The 22,054-nt window shown below is 41.2% G+C and overlaps 1 protein-coding gene across 2 annotated transcripts; it reads left to right on the top strand.

Annotated features, from left to right (window-relative positions):
- The first annotated feature begins 296 nt into the window (after positions 1–296).
- On the top strand, positions 297–20,196 carry LOC101606638 (UDP-glucuronosyltransferase 3A2-like). Of its 2 annotated transcripts, XM_045132971.1 has the most exons (8): positions 297–390; positions 3,050–3,148; positions 7,601–7,615; positions 7,730–7,835; positions 11,148–11,679; positions 13,902–14,133; positions 16,295–16,514; positions 19,920–20,196. In XM_045132971.1, the coding sequence occupies exons 1-8, from the start codon at positions 297–299 to the stop codon at positions 20,194–20,196; spliced, it is 1,575 nt and encodes a 524-aa protein (XP_044988906.1). The 2 variants fall into 2 exon arrangements, with proteins under 2 accessions (XP_044988906.1, XP_004652565.1); XM_004652508.1 differs by lacking the exons at positions 3,050–3,148; positions 7,601–7,615 and adding an exon at positions 1,477–1,485.
- The last annotated feature ends 1,858 nt before the right edge of the window (positions 20,197–22,054 follow it).

The raw sequence follows: 22,054 nt of genomic DNA on the forward strand, positions 1-22,054 counted from the left end.
TCTTCATTTCTGGCTCATAATATTACTATGAAGGGAGGAGAGTGTTTGGGCAGGGTTAAAGATTATCTTTGTTCTTTTCACTGTCTCTGCTTATGGGGATAGAATGTCCAATAGAAAGGGACCAGGTTAGGAAGAGGGCAAGAAAGGAAAACAGATTGGCAGGATCCCCTTTTCTTACCTCTTCCCAAGTTCCCAGCTGGAACCTTTGAAGCAGAGATCAGACTTCCTCCAAGGCAGGGAGAGCGCACAGAGTCCCACAGCCCAGGACTGGGTCCATTTCTTCCATGCAAGTGTGAATGGCTGGTCCACGGGCTTTGCTCCTAGTGAGCTTCTTCCTTGGTGGTCCCTTGTTCTCAGAGGCTGCCAAAATCCTGACTATCTCCACATTGGGTAAGTGTTTGTCTGGCAAATTCATAGAACAGAGTCTAGGATACTTGGACCTCTAGGGCTCAGGCAAATATCATTAGAGGGGGCCATGGGTTAAACATGACTGAAGGTGGGAAGATCAGAAGGCAATGTTGGGCTCAAAGGGAACACCACCTCAGAGGCTGTTGTTTGCTTTGAGAAATCCATGGTTTCTTTTTCCTTCGTAACTGGTAAGAAAGTATTTGTGTTTCTGTAGGGCCATTTTCTGGGGCTGAGATTCAGTGCTGGATGTGAAAATCTGGGTATTCAGAATGACCTTACAGTATTAGGAGGTATAACAAACTTCAAGAAGAAAGCACTTTCAAGCTGCCCTGGGGGCTGAGGTATATGTTTCTGGCAGGTACAGAACAAGTTATGAGTGTTTTCTTCCATAGCAAACATTGGAAAAGGACCAAGCCGAGTCTAGATGCATACACTAGTTGGTCCTTGGGGGTCTTCTCTTTGCCTGAGTTTCTGGAAGGCACTGAAGGGCTCATAGTCCCATCATCTCTCAATATTGTGACCTAATTACTATTTTATTTACTTTTCTCCAAGGGCCATAGAAAGGAAAGGCAAACAGTTATCAGTATAAAATGTCATAAGTGGAAAGCTACTTAAACCATTTTCTTTAAAAGAAATTTATTTATTTATTTAGAGGGGAAGGCAGATAGGTGGAGAGAGTTTGGGTATACTAGGGCCTATAGTCCTAAAAACGGACTCTAGATGCTTGTGCCACTTTGTTAATCTGGATTACATGGGTACTGGGGAATTGAACATGGGTCCTTAAGCTTTCCAGCCAAGTACCAGAACCGTTAAGTCATCTCTCCAGTTCCTAAAGACATTTTCTTTGACTCTTTGTGAAATGAGAAATTACATTTAAGTTACCTTTAGAAAATCAAAGCTGATAGGCAAATCTGCTTCAGTCTACTTCTGCTCCCCTGAAAGGGAGGTGAGAATTAAGAATCTATAAGTGCAGTTAGTTTATAGCAACATACCACACCTCCCTGATGTCATACACAAAGAACTTACACTGTTTTTTCTTTTTTTTAAGCAATATGTTTTATTGTAGAGATTTTCAAAGCCCAGTGTTAAAACTTTCTGGCTCCATTTTTTTATTTTGCTGGTTGTTTGAGGCAATGATGAGACCTTACCTACAGAGAATTTCATGCCCTCACCAGCAGTGAACTGGCCTGATTTCTGCTATGCTGCAATTGTCATCTTTGCCCCGGGCAGCCTGTTGCTCATGAATACCCACAGTATGGTAGCTTCCTGGTCATTTCTTATCTTTGATACTCCATTCTTCCAGCAAGTAAAAGATGGACAAGAACCAGCAGTCTGAGGGGTAGAGGGATTGTAGTAAACTTGGCCAGAATTAACTCAGATATGTAAGTATGTTTGCAAAAAGCAAGTCACAAACTGCATGTGGTGGTTCACACCTTTATTCCCAGCACTCAGGAGGATGAGATAGGAGGATTGCTATGAGTTTGAGGCTAGCTTGAGGCTACAGAGTGACATCTAGGACAGTCTGGGCTAAAGTGAGACCTGGACTAAAAAGGAAAAAAAAAACAAAAACAAAACACCAGATAAAGAAGAAATTTCTCTATTACCACAGGCCCCACTTCAACTTGGTTATCATGATATTTTTAGTTCCCACAGATATCATATTTATTAGTTTTTGCCAATTGCCATTGTTTATTTGGTTTCTGCAGATTCAGATATTCTACACTCAAGAATAATGTGCCAAAGAGAACAAGGATTAGAGAAGACATTTGTATCATGTTACTTGTAAATATGTATGTATGTATGTATGTATGTATGTATGAGAGATAGACAGAATGGGCATACCAGAGCCTCCAGCTACTGTAAATGATGTCCAAACTCATGGGCCACCTTGTGTGTCTGGCTTTATGTGGGCACTGGGGAATTTTGGGCTTTGCAGGCAAGCTCCTTAACCATTAAGCCATCACTCCAGCCCTTTCTTTGTTTTAGCTCTTTATTATGGCACTTTAACAGTTGGTGGGACAAAATATGTGACAAAAATCAGCTTAAGGGAAGAAGGGTTTACAGTTCCAGGTTACAGTTCTTTATAGCAAAGAAGAAACGATGGCAGGAACTGGTCACATTCAATCTTACAGAGCTGAAGTACAGGAATGATTACCAAATGCTCAGGTAACTTATTTTGTACAGCCCATGGGATGGTGCCCCCGTAGGGTAGGGTCCTTTTACCTCAACTAACCTAATTTAGAAAATCCCACAAAGGCATAAAAAGAGATTTATTTCCATGGTGATTTTTAAATCCTAGCAAGTCGACATCCAGAGATTAACCATCATAAGGTCCTAGGTGAAAGGCATACTGTACTTTAGAAGAAGAAACTCCTAATGTCAAAGCACATAGAAGTTCATCACACTGACATAGACCCTCAATTGTAACAGGGCATCTTTGTTGGAGGATGGCCACATGTTGAGATTTACTTGCTTAGTTGTTACCGGAAGTGAGACTGAAGAAATGCAGTAGGTTGTTCCCATCTGTTCTCTGGGCAACTTCCTGTATCTCTACAGTTTTTGCATTCTTTCCTGGCAACCTCCACATTATTATCAGGAATCCTATTATGTTTGCTAAACATAAGTTATGCCTTGTTTCTAGGTGGAAGCCATCATCTCCAGATGCAAAAGATATCTCAAATCCTTCAAGAGCATGGTCACTGGGTGACAAATCTTCTTTATAACAAGGATTTTATCTCAGGTATTATAAGATATTAATAGTGTATTATTTTACTTCAAACAAATATAATAATGTCTTTTGTACATCATAATGTACATCATAATGTAATAAAATTGCTTTTGAATTTTTTTTCCAAGGTAGCGTCTCACTCTAGCTCAAGCTGACCTGGAATTCACTATGTATTCTCAGGGTGACCTTGAACTCTCGGCAATCCTCCCACCTCTGCCAAAGGAGTGCTGGGATTAAAGGTGTACGACACCACGCCCGGCTTGAATCTAGTTTAAGAATGGTGAATAAACAATGTTTTGTGTAGGAATTCATAATATCTTCCATAGTCTGTGCCTTCATGTGCTCTGTGTCTATTTCTTATTTCCTAGTATGGTTTCATTGGTTTAGACTACGTGCCCAATAGCTCAGATGCTAGAAGCTTGGTCTTCAATCAAGCATGATGAGAGGTGACTGATCTTTCAGAAATGGGTCCTACATTAACATTTTGTCATGGATCACAAGGTCCCACCTACATGAGGACCTATAGGTAGTTAGTGGTTGCTGGGAAAGGGATAGATATTTTCTTCAGTGGCTCAGTGGATAAAGGTCCTTGTATGTAAAACCTAACAGCCTGAATTTGATTCCCCCATACCCAGGTAAAGCTAGACGCACAAAGTGGTGCATGTCTGGAGTTTGTTTGCATTGGTAAGAGGCACTGGTATGCCCTCCCCACCTTTGTCTCTCCTCAGAAATATATAAAAATTTTTTAAAAAGCATTCACTTTCCAAGAAAAAGTTTAAAAATTCACTCTTCTGGACTGGAGGGGTAGCTTAGGGGTTACGGTGTTTGCCTGAGTAGCCAAAGGACCCAGGTTCATTTGCCCAGGACCCATGTTAGCCAGATGCACAAGGGGGCGTATGCCTCTGGAGTTCAATTGCACTGGATGGAGTCCCTAGCTTTGCCATTATCTTTCTCTCATCAAATACATAAATGAATAAATAATAAAATATTTTTAAAAATTTACTCCTCTATTGAATCAGTTTTTTTAAAATCAGGATCATGCATATATGTTCTTTCTCATTACATAAACAAAGTACCTGAACAGCTTAAAGGATTTCTGTCAAGTTACAGTTAGAAATTGCAGTCCATCACGGCAGGTAAGGCATGGCAGCCAGGGCTTGAAGCTGGGCTGGCGCATTCATCCCACAGTATGGAAACAGACAGCCATGAATGCTGGTGCTCACTCAGCTATCACATTTTTCATACTAAGACCCCGTCCCATGGAATGGTGAAGTCTGTCTTTCCATATGACTTAACCTACTCAAGATAATCCCTCACAGGCATGCCTAGAGGTTCACCCAACTCCTCTCAGGTGATTATAAGTCCTGTCAAGTTAACAATCCATCTAAACTATCACAGCGGAGAATGTGGTGATTCCTAAGCATGTACCTTGGCTGCTGTTCATTGGTTGTGAAGTGAGCTCCTTTGTCAGACTCCATGTTCTATGGACTAGTTTGTCAGTAAATGAGGTATCCCGTGAGTGCATTGACAGTAAGTGTATTCTGAAGCATTACATGAAGGGAAGACAAATAAAGTCTAGTGTAAATATCTATGTAAATAGGGATATAAAGTCCCTGGGCATGGTGGTGCATGCCTTTAATCCCAGCAGTCTGAGGCAGAGTTAGGAGGATCGCCATGAGTTTGAGGCCAACCTGGAATACAGAATGAGTTCCAGGTGTCAGCCTGGGCTAGAGTGAGATGCAAAATCAAGGAAACAAGAAAGGAACAAAGAGAGCCTGGAGAGATTGCTTGGTGGTAAGTTGCTTGCCTGTGAAGCCTAAGGATTCAGTTTTGATTCCCCAGTACCCACACAAACCAGGTGCAGAAGGTGGCACATATGTCTGGATTTCATTTGCAGTGGCTAGAGGCCCTGGTGTACCAATTTCTCTCTCTCTCTCACTTTCTGTCTTTTCTTCTCTCTTTCTCACCCTCTTAAACAAACAAACAAACAAACAAAGAAATGAATGAATAAATAAATAATATATTTAAAACAAAAACAACAAAGTAATGCTCTTTCTATGATGAATATGGTCCACTAAAATGAAACTCTCACCAGAGAACTACTTTATTCCCTGGGGGAATTCTGAGTGAACCTGTTGTTTAATAGTGGTGTCCATTGCTGTTTAACTGAGCATTCTGCAATGGCACTATGCCAGTTAAGTTGGTGGGGCAAAATAACAAAGTGGGTATGCCCATACATAACCTTCAGCCCATGGTACATGAGCCAATTGGGTAGGACTGGATGAGGAAAGATTCTTAGGTTATTGTCAGAATAAATGAGCCTTGGGCTGGAGAGAAGGCTAAGCAGTTAAGGCACTTGTCTGCACAGCCTAACGACACAAATTTGATTCCCAGTACCCATGTAAAGCCAGATTCACAAAGTGGCAAATGTATCTGGAGTCCATTTGCAGCAGCTATAGGCCCTGGTGCACCCATTCTCTTCTATCTCTTTCTGTTTGCATATAAATAAATAAAAATTAAAGTTATTAAGGGCTAGAGAGTTTGTTTAGTGCTTAAGGAGTTATTCTGCAACGCCTAATGACACAGGTTCAATTCCACAGTACCCATGTAAAGCCAGAGGCACAAAATGGTGCATGTATCTGCCATGCCCAACCTATCTCTCTGTCTCTCCTTTATATCTCTCTCTCCCTCTGCTTGCAAATAAATTAATTAAAATTTTTAAAAAATAAATAAGAGAATAGATAACTCTCTGTAGTGAAATATCCACATATTCTGTGATTCAGTTCCTCCTTATGAGGACATTTGTATGGGACAGTCTCTTCATTTTTCTTTCTTTTTTTGCCCATTATATGTATGTCTTATCACTTACTTTTTCCTCAGAACTTCCTACCATTCATTTCTCAAATATGTTCCTCATATGCATTTACCTATGTAGTCAACCATTAGGTATAAACCAGTAATACTTAGCTACTCACTGATCACTTCTCATTCCAAGAAAGGTGAATATGAAGCTGCTTTTTTTCAAACTGAGGCTCAGTGTGAACAAAATATATTCAAAAGATCATCCCTATCTGGACTGTCTACATGCTAGGTGTCAGGGGTCCAAAATATGGGTTCTTTCAGTGCTGAATACTCCTATTGAAGTTATAGATTCCAAAAAGATTAGTCCTACTCCACCGGTCAGATGAAGTCACACAGCAGCAAACACTAATGAAATGGTGGACAGGGATACATTAGAGCCTCAGTCATTGGAATCCATTTGGGAGAAAGCATGACCACACAGCACTGGGCAGATGGACACTATTCTGAGGAGGTCTCCATGCTGAGGGCTGAGAAACTTCTGAGGGAGGGTTGAGCCCTGCTGATGCCTCGGTCGAAAGTCAGACACCACACATGACTAATCTACTTTACTAGGATGGAATTGGAGATGTAAGCATGATGTTCCCATCAACAGAGTTTAATCCCTAAGACAACTAAGGGAGCAGAGGCAAACGAAACCCATTCTTAGCAAGGCAGATACATTAACTATTACAATTAAAAAAAATCATCTTAGAGACCATGCAAGAGAGAGAGTGAGAAAGAGAAATTGGTGCACACCAGGGCCTTAGCCACTGTAATTGAACCCCTGACACTTGCACCACCTAGTGGGCATGTGTGACATTGCACTTGTGTCGTCTTTATGCCTCTGACTTACCTGGGATATGGACAGCAGAACATGGGTCCTTAGGCTTCCAAAGCAAGCATCTTAACCACTAAGCAATGTTTCCAGCCCTATTACAATATTTTAATATTATTTTTATTTCACTTAGTCATGGATTTTCAAATCTTCACTTTGCATAAGTATTTCTTGATTTCTTTTTTAATTAATTTAATTTTTCATGCTTATGTGTAAAGTATGTATAGTCTATAGGATGTATGATGTATGTATATAATGTATGCAAATAAATGTGCCCCATGCATGTGTTTGAGAGACCATAGGAGAACATTCATTGTCCTTCTCTTACTACTCACATTTATATTTTCTTGAGATGGGTTCTTTCTGTCAACCTGTCAGCAAACCACACCAATTGTTTGGTCTCAAGTCCAAGATGCCCTTATGCTTGCGGGGTATACTTAATTAACTGCTGAGCCCTGTTTTTAATTTTAAAGCTGCTAGATAAAATTTATTACTATTCTGTTTCTCCACCTGTTCTATTGTGTTCTCTCTACTATTTCTCTTACCAGTGACTTATATTCTTTACCTGTCATTTCTAGGTTTCATACAGATACATAAAATAATATAAACACCTATAATGTGTTTATAACATGTGTATAAAATGTGGCATGAAATTATAAGACTGGGAGGAGTGGAGAGGAGGCAGGATGGGGAGGGTTTAGTAGAGTAAATGTGATCACTAGACAAAATGTTGTACGAAAATGTCTCTGTGAAGCCCGCAATGTATACAGGAAATACATGCCAGTAAGACTTTAAAAGACCAAGTTCCCATAAATAAAAAGTAATGAGTAAACAATTTGTTATTATCATGCTAACATTAATTCATGTGCAATAACCTATTACCTTTTAACCAGTCTGTATTTCCTTTGGTTTAAAAGAGAAGGAAGTATCGTATCAAGTTATTCCCTGGTCTGTACCTGAAGAGCAACAAAAGAAATTCAATGACTTTCGTGATTTCCTTTACCAAAAAGCTGTGGATGGCAGGTAATTTAATTTTACTAATTGAAAAGAAGAGTCATATGACTCACATAAATGAAAGGATGAATGCATAATTTAAAAGTAAGTGTAAATAAGACACTGAATGTGAATAGGCATGGATATTGTATATGATTTAAGGTAGATGAAGGGGTAGCTGGCATCAAGATATAGAAAACAGGCTCATAGTCAGGTAGAAACCACAAAAGAATACCTCATTTTCAGTATTCCCATGTGTATTAATCTGATACCACTGTGGTCATTAAGCATAGAAACAGAAAGCTGCTATTTCTAGATCTTTTCTTTCTTTCTTTCTTTCTTTCTTTCTTTCTTTCTTTCTTTCTTTCTTTCTTTCTTCCTTTCTTTCTTTTTGCTCCACTTCATCTATAACTCTGGAATATTATTCCTTCACAATAAAGCTAAGGTGGACACTTCCACAAGTCATTCCAGAGAAATGAGAACTGTCTCTGCCTGCTGACGTTGTCACCTTCTCTTCACATTCACAACAATTGAGAAAATACCTCTGTGCAATAATTGGTCCTCCTTAGAGAATAAAACTCAAGTAGCCTGTCAACATAAATGAAAGAGGAGCCTATCATTTTTGTCTAGTTTGGAATGCACAGAATCACTTTCATCTTCTATATAAAAGAAGACCAACAGAAATGTATGCTTCTCTTAGGTAATTTAAGTGGCTTACTCTCTCTTCCATCCTTGAAAACCTTACAGTGTATGTTTACATATGTAAGTTTATTTTCCTCACAGTTGTGGAGATTCAAGATCATGTCATCATCATCATCGCTTCAACTCTAGTATGACTTTATGACATCATGATGGTGACAACAGAAATAGGAAGATAAAAATCACAGGGCCAAGCTGGAGAGATTCTGGTTAAGGGACTTGCCTGTAAAGCCTAATGAGTGGAGTTGAGTTCCCCCGTATCCACGTACAGCCAGATGCTCAATGTGGCACATGCCTCTGAAGTCCGTTTTCAGTGGCTGGAGGCTCTGGCACACCCATTCTCTCTGCCTCTCTCTCTTCTATCTCTCTCTGCTTGCAAATAAATAAATAAAAATATTTTTAAACATTACAGGGCCAATCATGATGCCAAAGCTAAGGTGGATAAAGTTTCTTCACTTTTTTTTTTATTTTCAGCAATTCAGCAATGAGTACTAATTGAGGATCCCATGAAAAGTACCGTCATCTCTTCCAGAAGCAGCCTTCTTGCCATCATGATCTTGCACTAAGCTCTATTCCTTACAAAAACCACTTCATCTATACAGCCACAGTCAGTGAGGAACGAGCCTTCACTATGCAAACACTTAAGAACCAGCCACCTCTAGACTGTGGTATCCTCACTGTGAGCTGAACTAGATTCTAAAGAGCAGAGAAGCAAATGCTACTCAAATATAGCAATATATAGCAAATATAGAAAATGCTACTCAAATATAGGTCTACTTTGGATAGGATGACAGGAAGCAGGGATGTATAGGTTACACATTTGCTAAGTTCTTGCTTCTTTGAGTCCTTCTTGGATCAAAAGGCCCATGGTTTCAAGAGTATCTGGGCCTCTTTCATCTGTATATCATTTTCTCAAGTTCGTAGCCAAATTGTTGTAGGATTGGATTGTTTTCTATGTAGACCTAGCAAAGCACTGTAGGAAAAGTATCCTTGGAACTGTGTGTAAGCTGGGTGTGAATGACAATTTAGTATTCTATACTGTACATATTTAAAATTTTTTTTTGTTATTTTTGTTTATTTATTTGAGAGAGACAGAGAGGGACAGAAAGAGGCAGATAGATGGAGGGAGAGAATGGGTGCGCCAGGGCCTCAAGCCACTGCAAACGAACGCCAGACACATGCCTTCCTTGTGCATCTGGCTAACGTGGGTACTGGGGAGTACAGCCTCGAACTGGGGTCCTTAGGCCTCACAGGCAAGCGCTTAACTGCTAAGCCATCTCTCCAGCCCTTATAATGTACATATTCGAGACAGCATGATGTATAAGTAAAATATAAACTTCAAGGTAATTTTTTTTCCTTTTTCAAGGTAAATTTTTATTTGCATTGATTTTATATCAGTTTATTTTAAAAAATCCTCCCCATTTCATTCTTTCTTTCTTTTTGTGTTTTCAAGGCAGGGTCTCCCTCTAGCTCACGCTGACCTGGCATTCACTATGTAGTCTCAGGGTGGCTTCAAACTCTCTACAATCTTCCTTCCTCTGCCTCTTGAGTGCTGGGATTAAAGGCATACTCCACTACACCTGGCTTCTTTCCCCTTTTTTATTGTCAAGGCCTCCAGCCACTGGAAATAAACTCTGAAAATATGTGCCACCATGTGCATCTGTATTATATGGGTTGTGGGGAATCAAATCTGAAGCCTTAGGCTTTATAGGCAAGCCCCTTAACTACTAAGCCACCTCTCCAGCCCCTGCATTTATTTTTAATAGCTTAGCTGCTACACTAGAAATATGGAACTGTAATAATCTGCTGATATTCTGGGTTCTAACATTCTCATGAGAACGTTCATGGTATGAGGTGATCCATTCACTGTATTCTGAGGGTTTCAACAAAACCACATGACTGATGTTTTAGAAGCCGCTACCAAGTTTTTCAGGGAATCAGACTAGTCACTCAGAAAGAGTATATGAATGTGAGTCAAAAAGGGTATCATAGAAATGATGGAGACATAGAACTCTGAGATGTACAACAATCAGGGATGACTTGTAGTGTAGAAGATATAGTGGTAGTGGGTTAGAGTTACATCAATGGAAGAATGAGACACAAGGAAATAAGAACATTTTAGGGATCAGAAAACCTGCATCAAAGTGGCCAGCGATGAAAATATTTGGGGGCAGTGATAAGTTGGGCACATGGGTGCAGCCTCTATATGTACTGAAGTAGAATTTTGTTTTTGAGGCTTGTTGCAGACAGGTTCACCTTGCTGGTAGAAAATCTGACCAAGAGCAGCTTGTGGGCAAAAGAGTTTTATTTTGGCTTGCAGGCTTGAGGGGAACCTCCACGATGGCAGGGGAATATGATGGCATGAGCAGAGGGTGGCCTGGCCAACATACGGTGAACTGTAGCAACAGGAGAGTGTGCCAAACACTGGCATGGGGAAACTTGCTATAACATCCCTAAGCCCACCCCAACAATGCACCATCTCCTCGAAGTGTTAAATCCCAAATGTCCATCGGCTGGGAACCTAGCAATCAGAATACCAAAGGTGAGGGAGGACTCCTGAATCCACAACAAGGCTAAAAGTCTCAAGAACACTTTGAAATTAACTCCACTCTCAAAAACATTTATTGATTTTTTCTCTTACAGGTCTACTTTTAACGACTACCTAATGCTCTATGAACACCTTGGGATTTTATGCAGTCATTTACTAAGCAGAAGGGACATCATGGATTCCTTAAGGAATGAGAACTTTGACCTGTTTGTTTTTGATTCAATAGATCTCTGTTCTTTCCTGGTTGCCGAGAAGCTTGAGAAACCATTTGTGGTCTTTCTTTCTGTAACATTTATGTATGTCGACTTCGGACTCCCAAATCCCCTGTCTTATGTTCCAGTCACTGGCTCTTTCGTAACTGAGAACATGGATTTCTGGGGCCGAGTGAGGAACGTCCTGATGTACTTTGTTTTCTCCATGAAGCAAAGACTGATACATTCTCAGTTTGACAACGCCATCCGGGAGCATTTTGCAGAAGGCTCTAGGCCTGTTTTGTCTCATCTCCTGCGGAAAGCAGAGCTGTGGTTTGTGAACTCTGACTTTGGCTTTGACTTTGCTCGTCCCCTTCTTCCTAACACCATTTATATCGGCGGTTTAATGGACAAACCTGTCAATCCACTATCGCAGGTAAGTGAAATCTTGGCTCTCAGCTTGGGCTCCATTCACAGTGGTGATGGCCATCAGTCAGAGCAATCCTGAGGATGAAATAAGAGGAAGTATGCCAAGCAAACACTGTGGGGCACATATTTACAGGGTTGTATGAGTATAGTGTTAATAGCTTTTTTTTTTTTTTAACACCCTATGATTGAAGTCCTACTTATCTGGTATACTGTCAAGTCCCCTCTCATTCTTACTGTAGACCGAGCTGTGGTGGTATAAGTTCTTTACTTTCATTTGGATTTTGTTATATGTAGCAGGTTTCTTTATTTATATTTTATTTTTATTTGAGAGGGAAGGGGCGGGGAGAGAGAGAATGGAAATGCCAGGTCCCCCAGCCACTGCAAACGAACTCCAGATATGTGCGTTCCCTTATGCATCTGGATAATGTGGTTCCTGGGGATTTGAACTTGGGTGCTTTGGTGTTGCAGGCAAATGCCTTAACCACTAAGCTATCATACCAGCCCTCATTTTTTAAATGATGCTAATCTCTTTAACAAGTACAGCTTTCCCCATTCCCACTTGGTCTGCAACTTTAGGCTTGTTCATGCAAGTTCACCAAACTGAACTTTTTGCATATCGGTCTTCCCCATTTGTTCACTGTCAGTTCAATCTGAGTAATAGCAGTGATCAGTACTCTGTTGTATCCTGCCTTGCAAGGTCCTCACTGAAATATATTACTTATTACTTTATCATTTAGCTTAACTCAAGTTTTCAAGACAAGACAAAATGAAACCATAGATCCAAACACACGAGTACATTTGATCTTTCTTTTCCCACCTTTTCTTTTTGTGAGATAGAGAAAGAGGAGAGAAAGTATTGGTGCACCAGGGCCTCCAGCCACTGCAATTGAAATCCATATACATACGCCATCTTGTGTGCATGTACAACCTTGTGTGCTTGGATCATCTTGTGTGTCTGGCTTATGTGGGATCCCATCTATATAAATTTTACAGAATAGGCAACTATCACAATGAAATGGATTGGTGGATTACAGAACACAGGGTATGTCAGAGTGGACTATGACTCCTTATTGGACAAGAGTTACAAACATGGGGGACTGCAAAGGTTGCTGAGTGCTTAAAGGCACTTGTTTGCAGAGCCTGATGGCCTGGGATTTATTTCCCAGGACTCATGTAGAGCTAAATGCACAAAGTCACCCATGAATGTAGGATTCATTTCCAGTGGCAAGAAGCCCTGGTACCTACTTTCTCTATCTCATAAATAAATAAATCAATATTTAAAACAGCTAAAAATGGCATAGAGAGTGTAGTTGCATACAATTATTAATGTACTGAGTGCAACCTAATTTTTTTGCAATGCATATACTTGTTATATGAATTTCACTTCAATAAGAAACAATCACATGGTGCAATCAATTGATATCATACCCAATCTATGGCTGGACTTGATGTCTAAGTGTTAGAAAAATATCTTGCTAAGTCTTTCTAATTTTCAGCCATAGCATATAACCATTGGTATAGTAGAGTACATATGGATTTCAAGAAATATTGAAGTAAAAATAGTAACTCATTTATTAATTATAGAGACAAGGAGATTTATCTCATTTCACCTGCACTTCTTAGGACAGTAAGGTTCTCTTAGATTTTAGAAATTCATCAACAGAAAGACAACTTTTTTAATGGAGTAGTCTACTCCTGTACATCCTTTAGATTCCAGCACCCTTGGAACATCTGTAGAAAGTCTAGAAATCTCCTAGGATCTGAAATCGGACAATAAGCCTTTCCCTGATATTATGGTCAGGATTTGAGTGAAGAAAAATGCTCCAATTACCCCAGCTTCCTCCTTCCACGGAATGTGCTAGAACTCCATTTCAGGATGTGGAAGTGTTTGTGCTGTGCTCTGTCCCACATACCTGATGTGAAATCCGGCCCTCAGTGCTGGTCGATTCCTAGAACCTGCTCCACACTTACTCCTGATTATGTGAAATATCTATATGGGAAGACATATCTGTTTGTATTACAGAAGGGATTTCTAAGCTATCTAGATATGGGAATATGAGCAGAATGCAGAGGACTACCCTTGACAAAGGGTATGAAAAGCATTCCAGGATACCTTGCAAAGGTGCTGATGGTAGATACCTTTTCATGTGGTCTCATTTTCACATGCTGGCCACCCAGGCCTTTCACAAGTAACTTGGTTGATGTCTTTTGTTTGTTTTGTCTCTCTAGGATTTGGAGGACTTCATTGCCAAGTTTGGGGACTCTGGTTTTGTTCTTATTGCCCAGGGCTCCATATTGAGCATGTATCAGACTAAGAAACACATTGAAGAGATGAACAAGGCTTTTTCCAACCTCCCCCAAGGGGTGATTTGGAAGTTCAATTGTTCTCAATGGCCTGAAGATGTCAAACTGCCTGCCAATGTGAAAATGATGGACTGGGTTCCTCAGAATGACCTCCTCGGTAAGGACTTCCCAGGGTGCTGCACTCTCCATTCATATGTGTCTCTGTGGGGATTTGAACAAATGTTAGATGGAGCTGCTGAATGGCAATGCCTAATTCCCAGAGGACAGGGGAGAAGCAGGTCACTTCTAAAAGAGCAAGGCTGCCTCCAAACTGGTCACCATAGAATCTTTGCCATCTGTTCTTTCTAGCCAGTCCTCATATCTAGGGAGAGGTAACTGTCTCCCATGTCCCTCTGACTGTACCGAACCTGCACTGGAAGGGTCCCTTGAATATTCTCTGCTGCAATATGAGAACACCTGGGACACACCTGTGAGTGCACTGCCGCTCTTCAGTGGTCTGCTCAGCATCTGTTTAGCACGTGCACCTCCCCAACATGCCTGCGCACATATGGTCCCATTTTCCTGTCTAGGAAGGGGTGAAGATGCAAAGCTTCTCAACCCTGATACCAACAGGCTTTGAGGATGTGCCAAGCTACGAGAGTGCCCGGACAGTGCTCTCGCAGTTGGCTCTGGAGCCCATCAAGCTTGGGGGTCAGAGAGTGTTTTCTATCCCAACAGGCTTTCTCTGAGTTCTAATTTTCTGGCATCGTCTTAGTACTATGCAGTGGTTGGATCAGAAGTCATGGTTAAGATTATGGCTCAAAATCAGCTTGATAACATAGAACGTCGGGGGTGTGTACATTTGAACCACAAGTCAGTTATTGGGGAAAAGCTTCTCATTTCTAGGGACACAAGTGGAATCGGTGAGACATGTGGAGATCAGTCATTCACTTACCACAGTCATTTTATCTGTTTCCCGACAGCTTCATATGTGTGTATATTTTGATCTTATTTTGCCCCTGGGCTGGAGAGATGGATTAGCAATTAAGGTGCTTGCCTGGGAAGTTTAAGGACTCAGGTTTGGTTCCCCAGTTCTCATATAAACCACATGTACAAGTTAGCACATACATCTGGAGTTCATATTTAGTGGTGAGGGGCTGTGGCGCATCCATTCTCTCTCTTGCTGAGAAAAATAAATGAGTAAGTTTTTAAGAACCAAAGTTTACTTTTCCCTTATCATTTTCTCATGTGCTCCTCCCACTACCACTGGACCTTTCCTTCCTAACTAGTCTCCCACCTATTTTCATGATTTCTTTTTTATTTTTTTGGTGACCCACAGGGTTTCATTAAGAGTGCTTGCATGAGCAGAAGTAGGAGGTTTAGTGGAGTATGGGCAATTTAGCAGTGACTGCACCCCTGAAAACAAATGTCTCCTGCTTGCAACCCTAACAATTAATGCCTGTAACTGGTCTGAGAAGGGTAGGTTCTTGTGAGGCCAACCTCCTAATAATCAGCCTTTAAATCGTCTAGGAGGGGTAGGGCCTCATGAGCCCCTCCCTCGTCAATGGCAGAATGTTGAAGGGCCCAGTTTTGTATAGATTTTGTGCAGTACCCACGTAAACCACATGCACAAGGTGGCATATATGACTGGTAATCATACTTCCTTTGAATTCTTGAGTGTAATGACCATTTGATCAAAAGTCATTTTACTTTCCCTAAAGAAGATTGGATCAGCTGGGCGTGGTGGCGCACGCCTCTAATCCCAGCCCTTGTGAGGCAGAGGTAGGAGGATCGCTGTGAGTTCAAGGCCACCCTGAGACTACAGAGTTAATTCCAGGTCAGCCTGGACCAGAGTGAGACCCTACCTCAAAAACAAACAAACAAACAAACAAAAAAAAAAAGATTGGATCAGGGGAGGAAGAGCTTGGAGTGACAGAGGTATATGGTGTTTCTCATCTATTTGAGAAAGCCGAACACACTATTTACATTCTAAAAGAACAGAGATGAGGAAGGCAGAGTGAGAAAACAGAGGTGACAGATGTGAAGAGAGATACAGAAAAAGGAAATTTTCAGCGGATAGACAGAGACAACATTTTGTTTGCCACAGTTCTCTGTAGTTTTCTCTGGTTCTAGGTCTCAGATGGCTTGGGGATGAAATCAGTGATCTATCTATTGAGGGACGTTTCTACAGAGGGAGGGCTGACTATGTATCCTAAAATGCACACCCTTGGATGTTTCCTGCTCACATCAGTAAATTTACCTACTGAAACACACACTGAGATGTCACTGGTATTCCTCTGCGTCAGTGTTATGACTGGCATTCTTCCCTCTCTCCTCAGCACACCCAAGAATCCGTCTCTTTGTCACCCATGGAGGGATTAATAGCATCATGGAGTCCATGCACCATGGGGTTCCCATTGTGGGGATTCCAGTCACTGCAGACCAGCCTGAGAATATGCTGCGTGTAGAAGCAAAAAAGTTTGGAGTCTCTGTCCATTTACAGAATCTCAGGGCAGAGACATTGGCCCTGAAGATGAAAGAAGTCATAGAAGACGAGAGGTACGTAGTTGATTGATGGCAGTCAGGAAGACAAGCAGCTCTAGCATAAGGCAAGGTATTCCTGTAAAACAATAGAGAAAGGATTCATTTCAGCTTACAGTTCCAGGTCACAATCCATTATGCTGGGGAAGGCATGGTGGCAGGATCTTGAGACTTTAGAAATTATGTAACAATTAAAAACATATTTGTTATCTGTTTTAATTTTTAAATTTATCTTAGTTAGAAATTTAATAATGATCCTTTTAATTTATAAGAACACCTGATATCTTTTACTTCTTTATTTAAGATCAGACTTTTGATTAGATGGGTATGGCTTCAGTTTTATTATTTATTATTATTACTACAATTATTATTATTTTGGTTTTCCAAGGTTGCTTAAGCTGACCTGGAATTTACTACATAGTCTCAAGGTGGCCTTAAACTCACAGTGCTCCTCCTTCCTCTACCTCCCAAACGTTGCTATTAAAGGTATGCGCCATCATGCCCAGTGTCTTCTTCTCCTCCTTCTTCTAATTACTATTTTGGTCTTTATGTTTGGTTGACTTTTAGGTTTTTGAGGACAATCTAAGGAGACTTAGATAAATGTACTTAGACTGTTATAAGACCTTCTAAGGTGGATTGTAAGTGTGTTTATTTACTTATATATTTTCGTGGGTTTTCAAGATAGGTTCTTTCCTAGCCCAGGCTGACCTGGAATTCATTATGTCTTCTAAGGGTGGCTTTGAACTCACAGCAATCCTTTTGCCTCTGCCTCCCAAATGCTGGAATTAAAGACGTGCACCAATATGCTGAGCTCAAGATGCTTTTTTAAATTTTTTTCTTTGGGTGAGGGCAATTGCTTATAGGGGAGAAGTTAAATTTTGGAGCAGGGGACATCATGTCTGAGGGCCAACAGAAGCAATAAGGACAATTGTGGAATTAGAATTGAGAGAGTGACTTAATAAATAAAAATTTTATTAACATTGTTTAATTATGCATAACCTTATTTAGAGATTTTTAATTGTATTAAGTTTAGAAAGATATATGGACTAATAATGGTTTTTATCTTTATGACCATTTACCTGTAAATCAATTTGATCTATAAATTTTGTGGAAATATAAATACATGTAATATATTTATCCATCTTTATCATACACAAATAGACGTACCCAGATTCTGAATGTCACTATTTTGGAGGGATTGTTCTCTCTGTCTTTCTCATAAAAAGAAAAAAAACCAACACAGAAATGGAAAGCGATACACAAACTGTTGAGCTTGTTCTAAAATTTCCCCTGTCTTATTCCAATATTTTGTTTCTATAATTCCTTCATCTGGAAGCCAAGTATTATGTTTAATCACTACTTCTAATATTTTTTCTAATTTCAGCCCTGTCATAACTCACAGTCATAACTGAGCTGAGTTCAAAGGGTGCCTGCCTTTCTCGTCTGGTGTGCAGCTTGGCTTTCGCTTTGCTTTACTCTGCTTATGTTTGTGCTTCCCTTCAGGCCCTGTTTGGGAAGGCCTTCAGCTGTGGCCAGCACGGCAGTGTTCAGGTCCTAGAAGGAGGGTGGTGATGCCCAGAAAAAAGAACACTCAATTAGACATAGAGACATGAGGGAACCAGGGGCTCTCTGTCCCATCTAGGATCAGAGGCTGAATCTTGGCCCACAGTGTTTGTATACTTAGGCTTATGCATGTATTACAAATATCTTAGTAATGTATCACAGATAATGACTTTGTCATCATACAAAGTGTTTTGAGAAAAGTTCCTTGAGTTTAAAGCATGTGGTTTTAAGATAACAAGTTTGTTTGTTAGAAAGGTATCTGTCTATTGTAAAGAGAACATGGGTGGGCCTGTGGCTAGGATTTAATTTATGTTACCTAACTGGAGATAGGAGCAGCTGCATTCTTCAACTTGCACTGGAATACATGTTTATTTTCGTTCAATTATGCTGCCAACAACCTTCAGATATGGTAGTGATCTCTAACACATAAATGAGTCTTTTGTCTTCCATTCTCTGACCACATTGAATGGCCTACCACTGAAAAGGTGGTTCATCAGTTTTAGTTAGCAATGTAGTTAAGTAAGACATGAAAACCTCAAGGTACATAACTGTGTATCCAGCATGCTGACCTCATAGTAAGAGAAATAAAAACACTTTCTTTGTGTAACTGAGAGGGATTGAATAACTTACTATTGTTTCAATGGCATAAGAAGCCTGAAATGGGCCTGCAACAATAACTACTCAAGATGTTTTTGTTAGAGAAGCAAAAAACCACTCATGTAGCAGAAGGTTCTCAGTCTCAGAAAAGTTGTTAAGCTCCAGGGCTTTTACTTTAATGGTTTTGACACTTTCCGTGGATGTTCACATAATTAAATTTCAAATGGCTGCAATGTATTATACCCTATAAAGGTCATTTACGAGTGTGGTGAAACCTAGATATCACTAGGTCAAATTTTGTAATTCATAGCAGTTACCTTCTCTGTGCTGGAAAAATCACTTGACTAGATGCACCTTATGGAAGATAAGCATTGACCATTTTGGCTTATAGTTTCTGAGGGGAAGGCTCATCCTGATGGGGAGATCATGGCAGGATCAGACAGCTAGGCATCACATCTCTTTCATCTATAGGGAAGGACAGAGTGTGAGTTGTGAACACCCAGTGGAGCTGAACTAATAAACCACAAGGCTTGCCCCTAGTGACACACCTCCTCCTGCAAGGCTCCATCTCCCAAAGGTTCCAGTAGCTGGATGTTAAGTTTGAGGCTTAATCACGAACACATGAGACCAAGAAGTACTTTTTACACTTGAACCACTGTAGGCAGAAGACAAAGCCTTTGAGCCTAACAATTTTGAAATGGTGACATCCTAGAATGAAATCACACACAAGCTGTTACCCAGGCAGATAACAGCAGGGGAAGCTAGTCCTGGTTACCTTAATGCTGTGATAGCACAGGAAGGAAGTGTAGATATTCTCCTAGGCCTGACATTCTTCAGAGTACCATTTGTCACCTAGGGTAGACATCTGCTCTCAACTAAGAGCCATCTGTCCTATAAGTATATAATGAAAACATCAAATGCAATCTTCCTATTTTGTCTTGTTTTTAGACGAAATCAGTCCTTAAGTACTTTACAATACATATACATACATACATACATACATACATACATACATACATATATATTACCTAACTCTTTGTGTGTTATTTGCTTATCTTTGTCTTAGGTACTTTATTGAAATTTCCAAGAGGACCAAGTTAGATCATGGCAAGGCTGTACCACTTAATTTCCTATGAAACCAACCCTTTATCATAGAATAGGAAACTGGGTGTGCATGAGGAGTGTGGGTCTGTATGTGTGTGTGTGAAAATGGCTATGTATTAGGGAACTAAATCAATAATGTCACTCTATCTTTCCCTGCAGGTACAAGTCTGCAGCAATGGCGGCCAGGGCCATCATGCGCTCCCACCCCCTGACACCCGCCCAGAGGCTGGTGGGCTGGATTGACCACATCCTGCAGACAGGGGGCGCTGTGCATCTCAAGCCCTATGCCTTCCAGCAGCCATGGCATGAACAGTACCTGCTTGATGTCCTCCTGTTCCTGCTTGGACTCATACTGGGCACCTTGTGGCTTTGTTGGAAGCTTCTGGGCTTTGCCACCAGGTGGCTGTGTGGGGCCAGGAAGCTGAAGAAGACATGAAGCAATGTCCTGACTAGGGTGGAAATGTGTGGGTCTCGTGCTTCAAAGGTCTTCCCACCAAAACACAACCCACCGCTAGTGGTCTCCCCTTTCTCTCCTCCTGTGAATGCACAGCAGGTGGCTCCTCACTTTTCTCTGCTTGTTCTTAGAAAGCTTGTGTACTACTCTGAGTCCTTTGGAAGGGAGGGTGGAAAAGGACAGAAGGCATGAGCCAATGAAACAGAAGGGGGAGTACATAGAACCAGTAAGTTCTTCAGTGGTATTGGACAAGGGACAAGGGAGAAACAGGATGAGTGAAGGGGAAATTGATTTTGTTCATGTGTTGACATTCTCAAAAAAAAGAAATAATCTGTGCCAATCCAAAGTATCTTTTAAAAAATATTTTATTGGACTTCCAGTTAAGATGGTGGCGTAGTTACCACGCCAAAGCAGCCTGGGGGAAAAAAGATCAAAAAACCTCAACAAAATACACACTCTCACTAAAAAGTGAGGAGTATAGGAAACTGAAGCAGCAGTGGAGAAGTAGGAGAGATCCAGAGCATCCAGAGCCCGCACAGGCCGGCAAAAGCGGCTCCGGTAGCTCCGCCAACTGTGGCAGCGGGGCGCACCAGAAAGCCGCCAGGCTCGGCTCCAGCTGCAGGAAAAACCAGGTGCGGGAGCTGCCCTTCACACCGCGCTCTCCGCAACTCAGGAAACGTGAAGGGAGAGCGGCAGTGAGCAAGGGAGGAACAGACCACGAGGTAGAAGAACGCGTGGGGCAGCGAGACAACCAGAGCAGCTGCGGCTCCCTCCCCTCCCCCACCGCCTGAGCCCAGCTCCAGCAAACAGAGCAGCGGCCCGGGACCGGCCACGGCAACTTGAGCTGACAGCAGGACCCAAGCAGGAGCAGAGTTCGGCAGCAACATCAGCAACTCCGGAACCGGTACCAGCGGCCCCAGCAGCAGCAGACCCAGGAGCGGCAACAACAGCAGACCCAGAAGCAGCAGCAGTTCCAGCAGCAGGGGTGCTGATCTGCAGGGCCACAGTTGCCAGGCTTGGTTTGCCCCGCAGGAAAAGCCAGTGCCCAGCTCCAGAAATCAGAACTGCAGCCCGACGACCCAGGCAGCAACTTGACTGAGAGCAAACTCCTCCAAGGTAACTGTGTTTGCACCAGGGAAGGGTCTCACTTGGTAACAAGCTGACTGGGATCCCTCAAAAGGACAGAAATCTTAACCTCTATGTTGATAGAGGATCTGGTTGTTATAATAACTACTCTGGCATACATACTTGGGGCTGTTTTTGACTGAATGGGTACAGTGTTTAGTTAACTTTTAAAATCTACATGTGTTTTATTCCACTCAGCCTACTTGAATACTCCCATAGCAGGGAAACTCAACCCCTAGGAGCACCTTTGTAGATACTCTCAGAGTCTTAAGAGCCACACCTAACACCTTAAGCTCCTACCCTGAAAATATATAACATCAAATCAATTGATACAGCTAAGAATACCCAGCTAGCTAGAAAATCCAAGCATTAACTTAATCCAAGATGCAAAAATACATACATTATAACACAAGAAACACTAAAAAGCAAGATGATATAAATCCACCTAAAAGTATTAATGCATCAGAAATGACCTCCAGTGAGAACGAGTTAGAGGAAATGCCTGAAAAAGATTTCAAAAGAATGATTATAAATATGTTCAAAGAAGTCAGAGAACAAATCAAAGGAGTCAAAGAGGAACTTAAAGAGGAAATCAAAGGAATCAAAGAAGATGCAGGACACCAATTTCATGAAATAAAGAAGGCAATACAAGACATGAATAAGGAAATAGAAATAATAAAGAAAAACCAGTCAGAATTACTAGCAATGAAGAACA

The sequence above is a fragment of the Jaculus jaculus genome, chromosome 13, assembly GCF_020740685.1.
Source record: "Jaculus jaculus isolate mJacJac1 chromosome 13, mJacJac1.mat.Y.cur, whole genome shotgun sequence".
NCBI classification, from domain to species: Eukaryota; Metazoa; Chordata; class Mammalia; order Rodentia; family Dipodidae; genus Jaculus; species Jaculus jaculus.